The sequence below is a fragment of the Trichechus manatus genome, unplaced genomic scaffold, assembly GCF_000243295.1.
Source record: "Trichechus manatus latirostris isolate Lorelei unplaced genomic scaffold, TriManLat1.0 scaffold00030, whole genome shotgun sequence".
Taxonomy (NCBI): Eukaryota; Metazoa; Chordata; class Mammalia; order Sirenia; family Trichechidae; genus Trichechus; species Trichechus manatus.
The window spans coordinates 3,832,660-3,854,106 of record NW_004443966.1 but is presented as its reverse complement, the minus strand read 5'-3'; the positions used below and the strand labels follow the sequence as shown (position 1 = coordinate 3,854,106).

The following is a 21,447-nucleotide window of genomic DNA, read 5'->3' as shown; positions in this document are numbered from 1 at the left end:
GGGAGCTTGCCATTGGAGTGGAGAAATGAGAGACCATGAAATGAAGAAAAACAGAAAGGGGAAGAGGAAGAAAAGAAAAGAGAAGAATGAGTAAATAAAAATCGGAAAGGTTAAAGAACCACAAAGTTCCCAGGGATCCCACCGGTACAGCTATGAGGTCTGGGGAAGTTGCTCTCAGGTGTTGCAGTACAGCCTGGCTAGAAGGCGTAGAGGTATACAACACCAGGCATTCAGGGAACAGAAAGAGAAGGAAGACATAGAGAGATGAGAAACTGAGCAATGAAGAAAGACAAAAAGGGAAAAAGAGGGAAAAGAAAACAAAACAAATTAAAAAAAAAAGAACAAGAAAGGCCCCCCAAAAAAACAATGAAAAATGAAATGCTCTCAGGGATCCCTCTGCACGTCTGTGCAAGCCAAGGGGAAGTCTCCTTGCCACGCAGCACAGCCTGGCCAGAAAGGGCTCCCAACTCAAGAAAAGAAAAAGAAAACAAACAAACAATTCAAAACAAACAAATGAACGAAAGCCCCGGGATCCCACTGGAGTGGCAGCCCAGACCGGGAAGCAGCTCCACACTCGAACGGAGCTCCACAGCCCCTCAGGAAGAAGCAAAGATGGCGCACGGAGGCAGGTATTTGAGCAAAAAGAGGGGGAGGTGGTGGAAGGTAAGAAAGAAATCAAAAGAAGCAGGAAAAAAAGCAATACTAGCAGCCAACAAATGGCACTCAGAGAGCCAGCTAGTGAGGGCTGGTGTTTCTCAGACAAGAGACTGTGTCCGCGGGAAGCAGAGGGGGGCAAGTGTGGGTGAAGAAGGGTAGGGAGTGGGAAAGCATATATCACAAATTACCGGAGCTCTGCAGCCCCTCAGGAAGAAGCAAAGATGGCGCATGGAGCCAGGTATTTGAGCGAAAGGAGGGGGAGGTGGTGAGAGGTAAGGAAGAAATCAAACGAAGCGGAAAAAAGCAACACCAGCAGCCAACAAATGGCACTCAAAGAGCCGGCCCGTTCAGCTATGTGGAATCCAAGCAGCCGGTGTTTCCCAGTCAAGAGATTGTGGCCACGGTAGGCAGGGGAGGCAGAGTCAGGGTGAAGAAAGGTGGGGGGTGGGAAAGTGTACATCGCAAATTACCGCTTGTTTTGTCTCCCGCTGGATGCTCCGTGAGGCTGCTTTCTCGTACCCCCTGTTTGCCGGTTTCCGATAGGATTCCAAGATGGTGGATCCGCACTGCGTTAGCTGGTAGGGAACCTCTGCATGAATCTCTCCTCACTCTCCGTTCTCTGTCAGTTTCTCACTCCATTTGGTGCTTGGTTGAGTTCTTTATCTCTTCATTTGATGTTTTAGGGTTTCAGGATTGTAGTATTCTCTGTTGGGTTTAGTTTCTCAGATCTTTGCTGTGGAGGGACGGCGTGGTGCTTCTGCCTAGAGAGCCATTTTGCCGGAACTCCTTTGATTTATTTTTTGATAGATTTTTTGGATTACTTTGGCAGTGCCATTAGGCAACTAAATAATTTCATTAATTTCTTTGTCAAAGCTAAACTCTGAAATTCACAAACTAAACATGGCCCTGTGCAGGTTCATTGGGCCTCAAGTCTATTAAGAGAACAGTCAAATCTAAGTCGGTCATATGAATAGGATTACTTAAGTGCCAGCAAATTTATACGCCAGGACATTTGTCTTCAGCTTCAAATTCTTATATGTAAGCAAATCAGGATAGACGGCTGAATTTGTAAATGTGAAATAATAATAGGATTCTACCACCACCAGTGGTCGTGGATTCAATTCCAACTCATGGAGATCCCATGTGTGTCAGAGCAGAACTGTGCTCCATAGTGTTTTCAGTAGCTGGTTTTTCATATATAGATCACCATGCTCCTCTGGGTGAACTCAAACAGCCAACCTTACGATGAGCAGCTGAGCTTGTGAAGAGCTGACACTTACTGAGACGAAATTAAATTCCAAGCACTGTGTGAAGTGTTTCACAGGCATTTTCTCAATATTTCCAACAACCCATAGAAAGCACGTGCTGTTATCATTCCCACCTTATGGATGAGGACACCGAGGTGTAGAGGGTCACACGGCTATTCAGCCATGGGTGAAATTCAATCTGGCTGTCTCCAGAGCTCAAGCTCTCAATCACTAGCCTCACAGTCTCCAACACGTGTGCACACAGGCTTCCTTCAGGGTCTCACCTGGGTTCTCCTGAAAGTCATTGGTTCAGCAACAAACATCAATCCCTTGCCCCTGGTTCTAGGCTCCGGGACGGGCAGTGCATGCATGGCCTTTCTTCTCTGTAATACACAGAGGTGATTTTTGGATATAACTATACCACCTATTAGATCAGAGTCTTATTTTCAGAACATCACCACATGACAGCAGCCAGCTGAGGGCCATCAAGATCCCCTATGGATACAGGTGATTTCAGTAGGTGGCTTTGTCCTCCATGCAAAGTTTGGGACCTGGAAGTATTGTGCCACTTTTGCATTAACTTATATTATCATAATTTCAAAATACTTTATATTTTCAAAGGACTAAATTAAGTAAGACTACATGAACTGTTGTTGTTGTTAGTTTCTGCCAAGCCGATTCCAATTCATGGTGACCCCATATATGCAGAGTAGAACTGCTCCGTGGGGTCTTTGAGGCTATGACTTTGACCAGGCCTTACTTTGAAGGAATTGAAGGCCTTACTTCCAAGACACCTCTGGGTGGGTTTGAACAGACAACCTTTCAGTTAGTAGTCTAGCACTTATCCTTTGCTTCACCTAGGACTCCTAATAAAAAAATAAACTCGTAGCCGTCGAGTTGATTCCGACTTATAGCAACCCTGTGAGACAAAATAGAACTGCCCCACAGGGTTTCCAAGGAGTGCCTGGTGGATTCAAACTGCTGACCTTTTGGTTAGCAGCCGATCTCTTGACCACTGCACTACCAGGACTCCGTTCTGTCTATGATTGTATATTTAAAAAACCTTCCATAATAAGAAAAAATTAAGACAATCCCACTGACATCATTAAAGGTTCAAAAACACTTAACTGAATTCTTAGGTACTTAAAATACAGTTTCTGAAATGTACGTGAAAGCTAGAGCTATTAAATTATGGAGAGAGAGTATGGCCCCTGGACATATTTTTAGACCAGTAATGAAGTCACTCCAGAGGTTCACCTTTTAGCCAAAGATTAGACAGACCCATAGGACAAAAAGAGACTAAAGGGGCACACCAGCCCAGGGACAAGGATTAGAAGGCAGGAGGGGACAGGAAAGCTGGTAATAGGGAACCCAAGGTCGAGAAGGGAGAGTACTGACATGTCATGGGGTTGTTAACTAATGCCATAAAACAATATATGTACTAACTGTTTACTAAGAATCTAGTTTGTTCTGTAAACCTTGATCTGAAGCTCAATAAAAAAAAATTATGGAGAGTAACCAAATTCTAATGATCTTGTGTGTTTTTAAGGTACAACATGTTATAATGGCATTAGTAATAACAACAACAGCAGAACTCAGAGTTCACATTTATTGAGTACATACTGTGAGCTTTGAACTGTTCTAAAAGCTTTACATTGATTATCTCATTTTTATTATTCCCACTTAATAGATGAGTAAACTGGGGCTAAGTAACTTGGCTACTGGGCTAGCAAGTAGAGGAAACAGGATCTGAACTCAGAGAGTCTGACTCTAGAATCAATCCATTCACTCATTCAACACGTATTTATTGAGCAGCAACCACGTTCCAGGCATGGGGCAACAATCGTGGATACAAGAGAGAAAAGTATTGACCCTGTGGTGCTCTTATTCCAGTGGGAGGAGACAGACAAAACCCAGCAAATATATAACATCTGTATTTTAGTGATGGTGATAAGTGATATGGAGAAAATGAAGCAAGGAATTGGATGGGGAGTAACAGGGTGCTCAGAAAAGTGTAACTAACAATGGAAACATCTGAGCAGAGACCTGAAGGAGGTGGGGTAAAGAATTTCAAGCAAGAGACACATCAAGTGCAAAAGCTCTGTGGCAGGAGCTTGCTTGGTGGGTCCAGGGATCAGGAAGGAGGCTGTGTGGCTAGAGCACTCACAGGCATGAGTCCAGGGGGGTCAGAGCCCATGATGCCTTGGAGGCTGTCTTAGTTTGGGTTCTGTAGAGGAGAAAAGCCAGTGAGACATAGACAGACAGAGAGAGAGGTACATGGTAGATGCACCTCAAGGGATTGGCTAAGGCAATTGCGGGGCTGGCAGATCCAAAATCCATAGGTCAGGTGGCAGGCCAGAGACTTCTGCAGGTTTACATCCCAAGATCTATAGGTCAGGCAATGAGAAGTGTGCAGGGTCAAAAGAGAGTGAGAGATTGAACTATGCCAGAATATCCTCTTGTATTCTGGAAGCAGATCACACCTCCAAGGAAACTCTCCTTTCAACTGACTGTTTGAGAACATCAGCTCACATCATGGAACGTGATTACATTATGTTACGTTACCTTACATTATGTTAAGGAACAGCAACCAGTCCAGTGTCTGGCCAGGCCACAGAGAATCATAGTCTAGCCAAGTTGACACATAAAATTACCCATCACAGGGGCCTTTGGGGCATTTACTCTGAGGGGGCAGGAGTCACTAGAGGGTTTTGAGCAGCAGCAAGCCCTTATCTAAGGATCACGGAGGCTGCTATGTTGATAACAGGCTGTAAAGTGATGAGCAGGTAAGGCGGGCAGATCAGTCAGGAGACTTTCTAAAACTCAAGGGAGAGCTGATAGTGGCTTAGACTAGGGACATCGGTGAGAGGAGGTTGAACTGGGAATAGACTTTGAAGGTGGAGCTGACAGAATTTTAACGAATAGCCTAGGTGAGGACTGGGCAACATTTTGTTCTGTTACTTGTGATGTTGCCATGACTAGGTGTAGACTCAATGGCAAGTAACAGCAACCTGCTCTTAACGGCTGTGCCACTCTCAAACCATTTATTAACATTTGTAATTGTTTGACACTAAAAATGAAGAAATTCTTTAATTCTGTCAAGTTAAACGAAGAATATTTTATCCGCTGGGGGATCAGAAGCCTAAGGAAGAACTTCATCCTGGGAGGAGGCCCAATGGTGGGGTGTGCACTGACTTGACTCAGACGCAGGTGACAAGCTCGTCCCGGATTTAGCACTGAAAGTCCCGTGTCCTGGAAACCACTGAGTCTCAGGAGAACTGGGACTGTTGGTGACGCCTCAGACCTCCACCGCTCTTCACTCTGAGCCTTGGTTTTTTAATCTCTAGAATGGGGACAGTAACCCGCTGGACCATCCTGAGAGTTATGATTTGTGAACTGAAACATTATGCAAGAACGATGTGCTAATGAAGCTACAGGGTCTCCTGAGCTGGTGTGCCCAGGCTGCAGGACCTGGCTCCTTCTTTCTCAGGAAGCCCCTTTCCTGCCTCTTGTCTCTGCTGGGTGCCTGAGGAGGAGGAGGGGGCCAAGCCAGGGACGGTCCCCTTGGCCGTGGGCTGGGCTCTGGAATGTCCCTCACAACCTCCAGGGCACCCAAGGCTCTCCGCAGTCTCCATCCCCACTCACGGGTCAGTCTGCCCTCAGCCCTGTTTCCTGAATCCCCATGGGCAGGGAGGTGAGGGGCTCAAGGAGGAAGATGCTGCAGTGTGACCGAGCTCTGGGAGAGCAGAGGGCAGGCTGGAGGGAGGAGGTGTGAGCAGGCTGAGTTATCCAGTAGGCATGTGTCTAGGGCCCACAATACTTTCAGAGGCCCATGAGAAGGTTTTCATCTCTTCTAAAATCACAATGAAAAATGAATATAATCCAGCTTGGATTATATTCTGCCTTACACGAATGCAGTCATGAAATATAATTTTTTTTTTACATGCAAGTAAAATTTTTTTTTTTAATTGTACTTCAGGTGAAGGCTTACAGAACAAATAGTTTCTCATGAAACAGTAGTACACGTATTGTTTTATGACATTGGTTAACAACCCCACAACATGTCAACCCTCTCCCTTGTCAACCATTTTTTTTTTTTTTTGGTGAAAATATACATAGCCAAAGATACACCATGAAATATAATTTTTAATTTTGTTGTATATGTATGTGTGAGAGAAGGGGCCCAGGAAAGCGAAAGTGCCTAGGGTCCATGAAAGATATCCGCGGCCCTGGAGGAAGACAGAGCCAGTCCATGGTTAGGGAAAGACAGCATCTCCATCCACAGATGGTTTCTCCTGGCTAATTTGCTTCATTTATTCATATTCTGGACTCCCTGGGTGGTGCAAATGGTTAATGTGCTTGGCTGCTAACTGAAAGTTTGGAAGTTCAAGTCCACCCAGAGGCACCTTGGAAGAAAGACCTGGCGATCTACTTCCAAAAAGTCAGCTATTGAAAATCCTATGGAGCACATTTCTACTCTGACAGACATGGGATTGCCATGAGGCAGAATCAACTGGACGGGAACTGACTGGGCTTTTCGGATTCATGATCTGTGTACATGGGGGCCTGCTTTCTCTCATCAATCCATGGACAGCATCTCGTGGATAAGAGCTACCCCATTTCTAGCTACTCTTTTAGAGAGATGTTGGAGCTTGATCTATCTACGTATTATTTTTACAGAATCTTAGAGAGTCAACGCAGCCAGCCTGACATCGCTTCTCTCCACATCCACGTTCCTAAACGCGTTATCTCAGAGAACACGTACTCCCAGTTGAAGAACGGATGTAGAACATCTGTTACTGAAGCTCGGTAGGTTGACTAATTCTGTTTAACCTATCTAATTCATTTGTTAGGAAAACTTCAGAAAATTACCTGAGGTTGAACTAATATGGTCTTCGGTAGGTTCTATCTGTGAAATTTTTACAAAAATGTTCATCAACAACTTGTCTCAAGCCCTTTACCAGGGGTTTTCAAATTGTGAAACTATGTCCTGAAGATCCCTGCCCCCCCATCCAATTTCTTTTCAGAGACAGCTCAGGGGCTGCATTGGGGGTGGGTAAGACAATGTCACGAGCAGGATGAGACTCTGACCCCTCACCTCAGCCCCTCTTTATTCCTAGCAGCTCTAGTTTTCTTGTGGGTACCACATACAATTTTATTTGAACAGTAGGCTCTGTGGCTAAATACAATTTATAAACCATTCTCTATAACTGGATGTTGTAATTCTCTTTTCATCACAGTATTTTTGAGCACTGACACACATTTAAAATAAGATAACTGTGTGTGCGTGTGTGTGTGTGTGTGTGTGTAAATACTAATTTACATTTTAAGGATCAGATTTTTTAAATGTGACATTTTTACTCTGCTTACGCTGTTCAACAGCTGAATATTGACTCTGGTGTCGCTATTTAGAAAAGTTCTGCCATTTTTCACACGCGCTGGTATCTTAAATAGTTGGGGGAATCATACAAAAATTCTATTTTGTCGCATTAAGAGAAATGCTCCTATCAAGTTTTTCCACTGACGAAGGGGAGGTAGAGGGAACTTCAAATCTAACTCTCAAAAGAGCTATTTAAAAAATAGGTTAGTTGGCTCTGTCTAATCGGCTTCCGAAACAGATAATTCAACCTCATAAACATTCTCTTGGGTGAGAACCTGACATAGGCAGATTCTTGTAAGTGGGCAGGAGGAGCGGGGGAGGCAGGAACTTGTATGCAGGCACCTGGAGTAAGAGGACCTTTTTTTCCATTTTAAAGATCTCTTCCTGGGATTCCTTTCCATGCGTGCACGTTTCCTCTTCATAATCCTAACCATTAATCATCACGTAGTGTTTAAAGAGCGCTTGAGTGGACCGCAGATTGGATTGTCTCTTCTCTAAGAATTGCAACTCACCCCCAGGGTCTGCTCCTGGTCGGTTTGGCATCTCAGCTCCTGGCAGAGCTTGAATCGAGGTGTAGGAGTTCCGCGTCCTCTCTGGCTCCTCTGCTCACCTTTCCTGGAAGCCAGGGTCTCTCAACCTCTGCACTGTTGACATTTCCGGCCAGAGAAGTCTTTGTTGTCGGTGGTTATCCTGTGCTTGTACCATGTTCAGCAGCATTTACCCCTCAACGTCAGTAGCACCACCTGCCCCCGCTCCCAAGTTGTGACAATCAAAAATGTTTCCAGATATTGCCAAATGTCCCCTGGGAGGAGGGAAGGATCACCCCTGTTGAAAACCTCTGCTCTAATCCATGAGGATCCCAAGACTCCAAGAATCCCACCAGGAATTACCTGGCCGCCACAAGACTTGATTCTCAAAAGATCCTTTGACCCACGTGATTCAACCAAGTCAACATTCTCAACTTTCACTGCACATTAGAGAGTCATATGAAATATTTACAAAGGACCCACTGGGCATTAGTATATTTTAAAAGCTCCCCAGGAGATTTCAATTTGTAGACAGGGTAGACACCCTCTGAACTAAGTGTACTTAGCAGTCTTCATACTTATCAATACTCAAAAAAGCAATAATTTTACTTCAAAAAGGAAATATCCAGGAAATATATTTAGAGCAAGGAAAATAAAATTCTGTATGTCCATAGACTGTAGAGCATAAGCCTATTGGAAGCATTTTACATTGGCTTTTTGTTGGTCTGTTATCACATAGCAGCTGGGGAACCCGATGGGTCTGGGAATGCCAGGCTCAGGTTGGCTGAGGTACACCACTTGTAGAGCGGTTCCCACAGCTCTCAGGGGGTTTGGTCCCAAGTTCTGGTATTTGTAACTTACAGAAACTCTCTTGACCAAAGCAGAGTCAATTAGAGAACTTCACAGGGAAGATCCTGCCCAAGAGGAAATTCCCAGAATGGAATGTTTGGGTTTGGCAGGGAAGGAAGATTAAGACTTAGCCAGACTAAGAGTAGCCTAGGAAGGGAGGATTTCTGATTGTTTTTCCCAGCAGATAAAAAATATGATCAGATTACTACCTCTTTCCCTTGTTACTGATTTAGTAATGGCGGGAATAAAACCAGACTGTGAGTCTTTATATCTTGGGGTCCCGGAGCGTTGTCTCTAGAAGGTGTAAATGATCCAGCAGCTGTCAGTCCCACTTTTTGTGGCCAGCCAAGAAGGGCTGACAAAGATTCTTAACCAGGTATGAACGAGATGCACTAACCACTCTTCAACCTTCCATGTGACCTTGGGCAATTCACGTAGCTTCCCTGAGATTCCTCTCCTCGTTTGAAAACTGGGCAGCATTGTATTTACCTCAGGAGGTCCTCGTGAGGATTAAATTAGATAATATGTGTGAAAGTGCTTTGCGAATTGTAAAGCCCATTAAGGTAACATTATCTCTCCAGGGACTCCCATCCGGAGGATTTGCTTAGACCAGGATTCAACAGTGTCTGTTTTTGCTTCTAGAACAAGTGTAGAACAATGGGTGAAAACAGCCATTGACTTAACTTGCCAGTGTCTGTCCTCAAGTGGGCAATTAGGAAAATACATTTGAGGTAAAAATACAGAGTGATGTATTTTTCATGACTGAGGTTACGATTATATTTTATAGGCTATTATACGCTAAAGACCAGGAAATTAATTGCTGCCCTCTAAAATGCAGAAGAGCAAGATATCAATCTGATAAATGGTGTCTATTAAAAAAATCCTATCTGGTTTCCCAAATTTATCTTGTCTCCTGCGTTTTCTGAGTGCCACAATGTCCTTCTCCTAGTTTTCCAGCTGCATTCTGCAGCTTCCTGTACCCCTCGGTTTGGAGACTATCAGTGTTCATATAAGTACGGTGGCAGAACACAGCAAGGGCAGTAACCCATTGGTCCCCAGTTCACCGATCTGTTAACTGAAGCCACGGTTTTAGCTTTCAATTTAGGTTTTGGTTGGTGCTCAGAATGTAATCTTAGTGGATATTGAAAACAAGACTTTTGGTGGCTCGACTTCATACCAGTAAGCAGCAGGACCTCCAAGTAAGTCCATGGTCAAGATTCCAAGCTATTAGTGTTCATCCAGGAGTAAGGATTCCCACCAAAAGAGTAAAAAGGGCAGGAAGGCAGGCTGATTCAGCGGACAATCAGTGCTATTCGGGGGAAACCCAGTAGAGAACAGGTCAGTGACTTCAAACCTTCACTCTGATGCTTATCCAATCAGGTGTCCTACGTGACCAGTAGAGAAAATTGGGCAGATTCCACCCCAGTCTTATGAAAACACAGACTCGTGGATGCCGTCTTTCCTGAAGAGATGACCAGCTCAGCCAGTTACGAGTCAAGAAGTGAACATGTCACTACATCACCACACTGAGCTCATATTTCTCCGCTTGGTCCTTCGACGGCTGTGCCGTGAGGCCCGTGTCGGGGTCTGGGTGGTGGATCTCAATGATGAGAACATAGATGAGTCCTCCAACGATGGCACCAACCATAGGACCCACTACTGGAATCCACCAGAAGTTATTTCCAGCTCTGAAATCACACAAGAAAGTAGTCATCTGTTACCCACCTTCCTCCAAGTATTACACTCTGGTTATTCACTAAGCAGCTAGTCTTTCTCATGCTCACAGCTCCCTTTTAACTCAGTGAGAGTGACATATTAGGGTATTCACTGTAGCTTGGCAACCACCGTCCTAGAAGTTCCAGTATACTCCTGACTTCAGATGATCTACCCCATTGTCAGGAGCCCTGGTGGCACAGTGGTTAAGTGCACAGCTGCAAACCGAAAGGTCAGCGGTTTGAACCCACCAGCGGCTCTGTGGGAGAAAGATGTGGTAGTCTGCTCCCAGAAAGATTACAGCCTTGAAACCTCGTGCGGCAGTTCTACTCTGTCCTATAGGGTTGCTACGAGTCGGAATTCAACTCCACAGCAGTGGGTTTGGTTTCTATTTTTATTTTTTGTCCTATTAGTACTTGTGAGATAACTCATCCCGCTTCTTTTCCTTTCAGGAAATATGGCCCCAGAAATCGTGGTGAAGACTGACAGCGTTTACGGTAAGTTCAGGTCAGTTAATGAGGAATCGCCTCTCCTTCCTCCTGAAATAACGATGCCTGGGAATTAGGAATGAAAAGGAGGCAGGAAGTGGGAAGATTCAGGATGTGGGGAGATCCCCGGACATCACTGGCCTATGAGGAAAATCACAAAATAAAGCAAAAGGAAATGTTTGTGGTAAGAATGAAGGAATTAAAAAAAAATCAAAAGTGGTTATATGAGTTACCTAAAAAGCATCTTAGATCTGTGCTTACTTTCTGAGGTCACAGCTCAGAGTTATTCTCTGATAAGGCTTTCACGCCATGGTTTTCTCTCGTCCAGAAACTAAAGGTCTGGTTCTAGGGGAACACAGTGCCTCAGTGAATTCTTGGCATGTTTTGTTTGGAGAGGGGAAATACGTTTAAATAATTCAGTGTAAAGAAACTTGAGTGCTCAGAGACCAGCAGAACTATACAGTAGATTGTTTCAGGATATAGACATTTGAGATACAACTATTTTTAAAAAGCAGGGGAATGATCAACACAAACACCAGGATAACGGGGAGCAGGGGATTGGAGGGGCACACAGACAGATGTGAGGAGCTGACAGCGTCCTGGCTAGGGCAGGGATACGTGGCTGTTCTCTTTGTCATTATGTTTCATAATTACGTATATGCTCCCTGTTGCCTTTTTTTTAATCAGATTTTGATTAGAAAGGATAATAAAAGAAATAAAAAAACAAGAGCCCTGTCCTAGAATTCCTGAGACTAAGTCCAATTGCAGGACTACCTAAAAGGTCTTTGGGCAAGTGACCACCCTCTCTGAGCTTCAGTTCCTCCATCTGCAGGGTCCCTTCCACCTGGATGATCCTGACCAGTTGCCTTCTGACCCCGTGTTAGAGTAGAATTGTGCTCCGTGGGGTTTTCAATGGCTGATTTCTGGGAAGTAGATGGACAGGCCTTTCTTTCGAGGTGCCTCTGGATGGACTCAAACCTCTAACCTTTTGTTTAGCAGCTGAGCGCGTTAACAGTTTGCACCACTTTGAATAATTCTAGTCCTCTCATAAACGTCACATGGAATAGCATTGTGATCATGCACAGCGGCCACCAGATGTCACTCTTACTGCGTGGCAGAGGGCAAGGTGCAGCTGGCAGCTCTCATAGCCCCCTTCCCCAAGCCCCCAAATCTAGACGGACTTTTCTGTGAGTGGCTGACACTCCCATCTGGCTTTGAGAGAACTAGGAGCCTTGTCTGGAGGCAGTCACGAGAAGTGAGGAGAAGCTACCCTCTCTGGTCCCCCCCCCCCATTTCATTTCTTCCATCTCTACGTTATAATCACTGTCATTTAACAGATTAAGACCCAAGTGCCTGCCAGGACCGATGTCCTCCTTTCACTGGCTGAACCCCCTTCTTTTTCCGGGGCTGAACACCTTGTGCCAGGGTCACAACACAAGTCACAAATTAGGAGCTTAGCTGTGGTTACCTGCCTGGGGCCAGTCTTAACCTGCACACAGGTTAGTGGTCATTTGCATGCTAGGATTTGAGGGATGCCAGGAAAATCTGTGTCAATTGTCTAAAGTACCATCATTAGAGATTCAGTCCTTTAGGGAAACTATTTTTAAAAATTAATAATACCTCTGAGATCCTTCACCCACTGAGCCATGGACACTTTAACGTGAATTAGTGGAGAGAACTTTGATAGGAAACACCCTAATATTTAAGGGAAAAGAAAGAGTTGGCCAGGCTCTGTTGATTCCATCAGACCTCCTGGAGCCCACTCTCCATTTTCATCCTTCACTGGTTGCCACACAGGGACAGTGAGAACCTGAGAATGAGGCCATCTTGGTTTTATCTGAGACCTTGGATGTGGATCCAAGCTAGGATATCTGTGGAGGTGCTTGATGTGGGACCCTGAAAACATAAGGCATTCTAGGGGCACTTTGGGTGCCTGCTACCCCTCGAAGGTTTTTGGGGAGGTTTTGACCAAGGATTACCAGTGAGCCCAGCTCTCCTCTAACTGATTTCTGCTCCTCTCTTCCCTCAACCCATCTTACAGAGTGATGCTGGGTTATTTTTGCTGAAGTGAAGTATGTTTATCATGTCAAATTTCTGCCCCGAATCCTTTGCTTCTCCCAACATCCTACAGAAGAGGGAGCAGCAGATCCAAACTTTTCATTCTGGGAGTCTAGCTCCTCCATGATTTGATAACAACTGTCCTTTCCAATCTTTTTCATGCACCTTTCCAGTTAGACGAGATTACTTGTTATTTTAACATTCTGTCTCTGTACACTGGGTCCTCTGTGCCTGAGATAACTTCTCAGTCCCGCAGTTAAGCATATCCAAGTGCTACCTCTGGATATCCTAGAGCTGGAGCGGGTTCTACCTTCTCTCAACTGCTGGAGTTAGCCAAACTTCTCTAATAGCACTTGATAGTTTCAACCTTGCGTTAAGAGCCTACGTTGTTGCTGTTAGGTGCTGTCCAGTAGGTTCTGACTCACAATGACCCTACATACAACAGAGCAAAACACTGCCCTTTCACAGTCATCGTTATGCTTGAGCCCATTGTTGCAGCCACTGTGTCAATCCATCTCGTTGAGGGTCTTCCTGTTTTTCGCTGACCCTCTACTTTACCAAGCATGATGTCCTTCTCCAGGGACTGATCCCTCCTGACAACATGTCCAAAGTATGTGAGACGTAGTCTCACCATTCTTGCTTCTAAGGAGCATTCTGGTTGTACTTCTTCCAAAATAGATTTGTTCATTCTTTTGGCAGTCCATGGCATGTTCAATATTCTTCGCCAACACCACAATTCAAAGGCATCAATTCTTCGGTCTTCTTTATTCATTGTTCAGCCTATGTTATCTCCTCTTAAACAGAACACAAATAAACCAGTGAAGGGCAGCAACTGGGTCTTTATCATCTTTAGCAAGGGGCCTTGAACAACAGATAAGGCAGCCGCATGAATGAATAAATGAATGCATGAAGGGAAAAGACCCTGACAATAATGAGGGACATGGGGGCCAGGGTTTGGCATTAGGTGACCCCAGCCTTCTCTCACAGACATGGGTTCTTCTACCACATACTTAAGAAATCAAAGAAAGAACAGGCAGCATCTCTACCTGTTTGGGAACCACTGTCACTCTTAGGGCTCTGGATGAGTCAGCAGTGTGGGCTCAGAGGGAGACCAGAACGTCCTGGTCATCCTTGTCAAGGGTCTGTATGAAGGTGATTGGGGAAGAGGTCTCCTAACTAAGCAAGAATCTGGCAGGTAGGATTAAAGGACGCTCATGGGCTAGTTCTGGGTTCTGGAAATAAACTCTTTGGGGCAAATGTTTTGATGCTCCATTGGGAGAGTATAAGAGATCCTACCTGACTGGGGACATTGTTCAACTTCTCCATGTTGCAGTGGTGAGCATGCCAGCCCAGGGTTTCTCAATCTTGGCACTACTGGCACTTCGGGCTGGATAATTTTTTGTTGTGAAGATCTGTCCTGTGCATTGTAGATGTTTAGCATCATCCCTGGCCTCTACCCACTTGATGACAGTAGCAACTCCTAGTTTTGGCATTCAAAAGTATCTCCAGATATTGCCAAATGTCCCTGTGCAAAGTCATCTCTGGCAGAACAATTGTTCTAGACAGTTCATTGCACAGTTAATTCCCTGAGGCTAGAGAATGTTGCTTAATTCCTTTCAAATCCCTCACCTCCTAGACATGCCTGGCACATAGCATTTATTCATTCTCTTAGTTTATTGAGCCCTTTCTCTGTGCAGGCCCTGTTCTAGGCCCTGTGGAGACAGTAATGAACAAGCTGTTATAGTCCCTGTCCCCATGATGCTTACATGCCAGAAGCTCTTGACAAGGTCTGTGTGGTGATCTAAATGGTACCAATTATTTTAATAGCTTTCTTCCCATGCTAGTGAAGGGCAACCCAAACTCTCATTTAAATAAAGTTCTCACATGAATACGGCTATATGCACAGGGTGGCTTATAGGGCCATTTAAGTCCTTTGTTCTCAACAATTTGCTCAAGTGAGTTTTTCCTCCTTCTCTTTCTTCACATTGTAGCCCTGTTTCCTGATGAGCCAGAACACAGTCCTTTCTCATAAAGAGCTGTGATGAGTGGAAGGAGACGGGCCACTGTGACTTTTGGGGGAGAAAAGTGGGAAGGAATTAATGGGGAAGTTTGTCCTGGGGGGTTGGAACAAACAGTTTTCGTATTTCCTCGGCATGATCTGAGGTAGAAAGCATAGGGTCGGCCGTTTCCTGGGTATAAGCTCTCTTTTATGTCTGCTCAGCCAGGGATTTGTTACTCATCCATCCCTCAAGACCCCACTCAGCTCTCACTTCTCCAGTGATGCTTCCCGACTTCCCCACACAGAGTTAGTCACTCCCGTGTCCGCACTCCCTCAGTGCTCTGGTTTAGGGGCTCCATGGCACTTCATACATTGCTCAACGTGAGCTTTCATTTCATCTAGAGTTTTCCTTGCCTCGCACGGTGCCCACAGCATAGATAATGTTCAATAAAGATCCGTTGAATGAATGAGTGGACGGATGAAGCACAGGTAGCATGAGTCACTGGAAGGAGCCCTTCTGATAGTATCAGAAGATGTAAATTCTAGTCCCAACTTTGTCATGAAGTGAATGTGTAGGCAAGTTATACGACCACAGTATTCACATAAGGTCGTATAACAATTGAGGGATTATTATATGGCACAGGCCTACATCTAGTGGTCTGGAGCCAGCCAGCTATCATTCACTCGTGCTTTCTCTCTCACTCTTTTTTTCTGTCTGTCTGTCAGTCTCTGCCTCTGTCTTCCTCTCTCTCTCACATACACTCATGCATATAAAACAAAACACCAGTGCCGTTGTTCCACTTAGGACCACAGTATATACTTAATCTCCCCTCCACATGAGCTCTCTTGGATCCTCAAGTCAAAGCGCAACCCTCCCCCATAAGGCACAGCAGGCATCCTTCCCCCTTGCCTACTTACGTGAAGACATCAGACCCCCATCCAGCCAAAGCGGTGAACAGTCTGGGGCTCAGGTCTCGAGCTGGGTTCATGGCACAGCCACTGTTCAGTCCCAAAGAGGAAGCAATGACAATAATCAGGAGGCCGATGACAATAGGCTGTAGACCTCTGGGGACCCCCCAGTTTCTGGAGTCAAAAACGGCAAAGACAATCATCACGAGGAACGTCGTGGCCACCACCTGGAGAGGGAGAAGTGTGCCAGGGGCTTAGCTTGTACTCTGCCCACCTGCCCACCTCAGAAACCAGCCCCTTGTGTGAAAACAAACCCAGGGATAACGGGCGTGCATTCGAGGAGGACACCCCACAGACTGTTCTCATCACAGCCGTAGGAGAATAGGTGCTGACAGCATTCCCATCTACAGGGAAGTCACCTGCCCAGCCACACACTTAGGAAGTGGCAGTCGGGTTTGGACTGAGAGAGTTCTGCTCCAGACACTGTTATCTCAACGGCCACACTATGCTGCTGAGCTACTACCCAGCTAAATAGAAAGGCAAGCTGCAGACAGGAGAAATGAATGAAGGACTCGTTCAAACGGGTGAGGAAAACGATGTAAGACATCCACCGAGAAATAGGAACAAGAAGCTCATGGAAAATCTCAGCAAAATAGAATTGGGAAACATTTAAGTAAGTGGGGGAAACTCACTGGTGATGAAGAAAATGCCAACAATAGCAAAGGCTGTGAAAATCAGACCAGTTTTCTCGGGCCGTTCTAGTGCAATTAAACACCCACAACGCTTTGGAAATGAAATTTAGCAACATGCATTTTAAAAGAAAAAGCATAGAAGTATTCAACACCTTGACCCAGTTGGATATTTAAGAACTATCTCATTGAAATAATTTACACGATGGAAAAATCATGAGACACATATGCTCACGTAAGCACTTTTGTATAGTGCTGAAACATTGGAAGCCACTTAAATATTCATCAGTAGGGCGAGGGCTAGCTGTATCGTGGAATGTCCATTTCTTGCCTATTATAAACCATAAATATAAAAGCTACGTTGTAACATTAAACGCTTTGCTATTAAGTGGGAATGTATATAAAATTATATGTGCACTGTAGTTTATATGTAAAAACATTCATAAAAGAAGAACCTTAAGAGAATATATAAAAAAACTATAACAGGTATTCTGAGGGGGTGAGTTACAGATGGTATTTGTTCGGTTCTCTATTTTCTAAACTTTCCAAACTCTTATTTTACCTCAGTAGCTACGTAGTTGAACACTTAGTACGTGCCAAGTGTTTCATATGCTTTAACGCATTAAAACTTCCTAATAACCCTGCGAGGTTGTCGTTGTTGTTAAATGCTGTTGAGACGATTTCAACTCATAGCGACCCCACGTTTAACAGAGTAGAACTGCCGCAAAGGGTTTTCTAGGCTGTAATCTTTACAGGAGCCGCTCGCCAGGTCTTTCTCCTGTGGAGCCACTGGGTAAGTTCGAACCACCAAACTTTCATTAGCTGCAGAGCACTTAACCATTGCACCACCAGGGCTCCCTGTGAGGTAAATCTTATCATTTTCCCCATTTTACAGATGAGGATACTTGAGTAGAAAGAGTTAGAAACGGGCCCAAAGACACACAGCTTGTAAGCAGAAGAATCTGGACGCAAACCAGGTAACTGATTTTGGGGTTTGAGCTCTTCACCATTTCACCTGCATCCCCAAATAGTAATATAAGAATAATCTGTATTCAAAGAGACATGCTCTGTCCCAAGTATGCCTTTCTTAGAAAGTCTTTCCCGACTTGCCCAGGCACGACTGAAGATCTGCCTCAGGGCCCGCCTGTCGTCCTGTCAGAGATGGTCTGTTGAGCTTGTCAGACGGAGCACTAGACCCTCAGCTCCTTGGAGAAGGGACACCATGGAGGTGCACTTGGCCTAACAGGTGCTCAATCAGTGTTAGTTGGCTGAATGGATGTTTATTAATTAAATTGTTAAATATGCCTGAACACTATGTGAACAATTTAGCAATCTTAAGGTAAAGTGACCCAGAAATATGGTCACGGTGGCCAGGAGTTCCGTTGGGGGTCAACTGACTGAACATTGGCATTTTTATGATCTCTCCCCAAAACGCAAGGAATGCAGCCTTCAGGGACTGCTGGTGTTCAGAGCACCGAGGTTTTCTAATGTGTTTTCTCGACTTTAGCTACATATAAAAAACCGTGGTCCTGGAGAAACTGATAAACCACCTTGAAATAAGGGCAGAGGGAAGGAGATAAATGTCACCCAAGAAACAGATACCCCTCCAATGAGCTTGTTGATCCTGCCATAACTGCCCAGGATCGTTGTAAAATGGCTACACCACAGATACTTGGATGTCAGCATTGTTTAAATGTCAAAGAAGGGAGAGACACTTCCGGCTACCTTAAGAGTTTGGATAAACCCGTGCACGTGGGGAGACAGGGATGCATGATACCCCAAGCTCAACTACCACACTTCATGGTTCTTAAGTTGAAACAGAAATTTCTTCTCTTGAGACCTCCACGTTTAGACTAGGTACACAAAAGAGAGAGCATATTAATAGTGAAGTGAACCCTCCTCTTTGCCTCTGGAAGAGGTCAAAATGTCCAGCTCTTTTCTGGACCTTAACTGATATGAAAACAGTGTACATATTGATGAGGAAGCAGAAAACTATTTCAGCAGTGTCAACTTCTGCAAAGATAAATATTTGTCAAGAGAACATGGGTTATGACCAGCGACTTCTGGCTTTGGAAACCCCGACTTGCTCTCTGATAGACCTATAATACTCCTATACATCCCATTATCAGATCATGTCTCTTCACCAAAGTCAGGTCTGTGTTAAACATACACTTACTTGGTCTGCAAACGCATTCGCCAGGGACAGATATGAAGCTGGATATGTTGCAAAAATGTGTGCTGTTGCATTTTCTCCCACAGTGAGCAATTGTCCACCAGCAAAGGACATAAGTCCATCTGTGGAAGACAGAGCTTTCCGCGTTAGTGTTCTCCGGGTGAGGGTGAGGGAGGCCCATGTGCTAAACAATTACAGTCAACACTCAGATGCAGCTTGGCACATCGGTGTTGTTGCCTCTCTCCACTTCAGTAGGATAGTTTCAGAGCTGTCCTGGGGAGCCAGGCCTGGGAGAGAGGATGGTGGGTCAGAGACAGACAGCCCTGGCTACCCTTGATGCACCACTCCAGACTTGAACCACGGTCTGAGCCAGCGGGTCCTGGGAACCAGTCTTCTTTTGGGGGAATACTTCAAATTTTTGAGACTGACCGAAAGCCAACTTGGGGTTTAGACCTGCTCTAGGAAGAATTCATAGTTCCCGGAGGGTGCTCATGAACCTTCTATATCACTCCAGAATGTGAGGACACCACGGCCTCATGGAGATGCCCTCTGCACAGGGGAGAGGCCATCCAGCACAGCCGGCGCTCACCCAGGCCTCTCTCCACAGCCACGGGCTCTCGGAATTTCTGCTCTGGTCTCAGATTCCTCTTTAGTCCTCTTAGACTTGAATTCTCAGAGAGATGCTCTGTGGGGGAAGGCTCCTTCCCACAGTCCATTTCTCTAAGGCTTGGTTCATAAATTCTAGTTCCTGAAAGCTTCCGTTTGAGGGTCAAAAGAGACTGAGACTTACCTTGAGTCAGATGGAGGCAACTACTTTAGCAGCTGATTTCACAGAACCCCATGTTTGTTAATGTGAAAGGCCTTAAAGTCATCTAGTTCAATTCCCTCCTTTTCCAGAGAGGAAAACTGATGCCAAACAGGCAAGGTGACTTATTGAAATCCTGCAGGGATTGCTGACACAGCTAGAACTGAAATCTGGGTCTTCAGCGGCCAGGGCAGTGCTTCTCCCCCAGGACTGTTGCAGAACTGAAGCCCTGGCAATTCAGTAGAAAGGGATGAGGGTCCCCACGCATTTCTCTACTGTGCCCCTTGCTTCAGAGACTTGGTCTCAGAGTTCTTCTCTAAATAGGTACTCACCATCCAATTTGCCTCGCCCAGTCAAATCAGAGAAAGCAGTGGAAAGGTCACTGACCTATGGCTTATTTGGTGCATGTTCACATTTTCATTCTGGTTGGGCCTAAAAACAGTCTTTCCTGAAGTTCAACCCCACATTTGAGATGCTGCCATTTTCATTAAGAAGCTTCATGGATTGACCCTAATGATAACATTGTCTCCATTATGTTAGATCTTAGAATTCTTAAACCTTCCTGTCAATTGTAGAAAGCTTCCTGTTCTTGCCTTATCTCACCTCTTTCTGCTAAGTAATTCTGACTTTCAGTTTATGCCAAGCTCTCCCTATCCTTCAGATTCAGGGGCTCTACTCACCGTAGTAAATGCCAAACAGGGTTGCAGCCCCCGTAAAGGCTCCCAAGAACTGGGCTGCCACATAAAAAGGAAATTTGATCCATTTCATCCGCCCAAAGAGACACATTGCGAAAGACACAGCTGGGTTAATGTGGCCGCCTGCAAAGAAGATAGCATGATTGGGGACGTTAGAGGGCAGCCCAGGTAGTGGAAGAATTATGAAGAAAACCTTATCTAGAGGCATCAGGCAGAACTCAACCCTCTAGGGAGAGAAGGTTTATGAGGAGAAAGAGGCTTGTGTTTGTAGGTGTGAGGGAGGGAGAACTGATAATCCCCATGGCATCATTAGACACTGTAGGAGGTGCAGCTTTCTGAAGAGAGAGTCAGGGATAGAAAGAAACTTGCTATGGCTAAATGGCCCACAGGTTGATTCTCGCCCAGAGACGACCATTGTGGGAAGACAAGGGGAGCGTAAGAAAACACCTGCGATCAAAAATACCTCCTCTCGGGTGATTCTACCAATGGGAGATTTATTTGTTTAACAAGCACTTCTTCCAAAATCTGTAAGTAGGTGTCTTAGCTACCTAGTGCTACTGAATAGCGGATACAATACAAACACCACAAGTGGGTGGCTTTAAAGAACAGAAATTTATTTCCTCACAGTTCTGGGGGCTGAAAGTCCAAATTAGGGTCTTGGCCATATCGATTCCTTCCTTGTTGGTAGCTCCAGGCATTCCTTGGTTCCTTGGCGTTTCTTGGCTTATAGACAATCCTCCCACAGCATCTGTCTTCCCCTGTGTGTGTGTCTCTGTGTCTATTCTGGTCTTTTTATAGTTCAGAAGTGATTAGGTTTAGGACCCATGCTAACTGGTATGGTCTCGTTAACATAACGAAAGAAAACCCTACTTCCAAACAGGATCACATCCACAGGTAAAAGGTCAAGGAATCCAACACATATTTTGGGGAGACGCAATTCAATCTGCAACAGTAAGTTTAAGCTTTTTAGCCCTTCATGACAGTGAGCACCCTGAGGCAGGAACTGTTATTCACCTTGGACCTCACACGATGCTAAGTATGTAGGTGTTCGAGATAGGAATGTTAAAGAAATAAGTGATCAAAGGCCTCTATTCAGATTGCCTACTCAGAGCTCTGCAGAGAGGGAAGGTTGTTTAGGGGTCAGAGAGAGTGTGTTGGGAGAGGTGCTTTGCAAAGCAATGAGGAAAAGGGGCCGTGGGGTGGCTGAAGGGCTTAGAAAGGAGGCGGTGCAGTGGCACTCTATTTTGGCTGGGGGCCA

At 45.1% G+C, this 21,447-nt stretch overlaps 1 protein-coding gene across 1 annotated transcript in view; it reads right to left on the bottom strand.

Moving 5' to 3' along the window:
* Positions 1 to 6,019: 6,019 nt before the first annotated feature.
* AQP9 (aquaporin 9) overlaps positions 6,020 to 21,447 on the bottom strand; it is a 42,542-nt gene continuing 27,114 nt past the window's right edge. Inside the window, exons 3-6 of the mRNA XM_004374609.2 lie at positions 20,175 to 20,312; positions 18,693 to 18,811; positions 15,837 to 16,054; positions 6,020 to 10,348 (exon numbers count right to left, since the gene is read on the bottom strand). Coding sequence (XP_004374666.1) covers positions 10,174 to 10,348; positions 15,837 to 16,054; positions 18,693 to 18,811; positions 20,175 to 20,312 — 650 coding nt within the window. The 3' untranslated portion in view covers positions 6,020 to 10,173. The remainder of the gene's footprint in view (positions 10,349 to 15,836; positions 16,055 to 18,692; positions 18,812 to 20,174; positions 20,313 to 21,447) is intronic.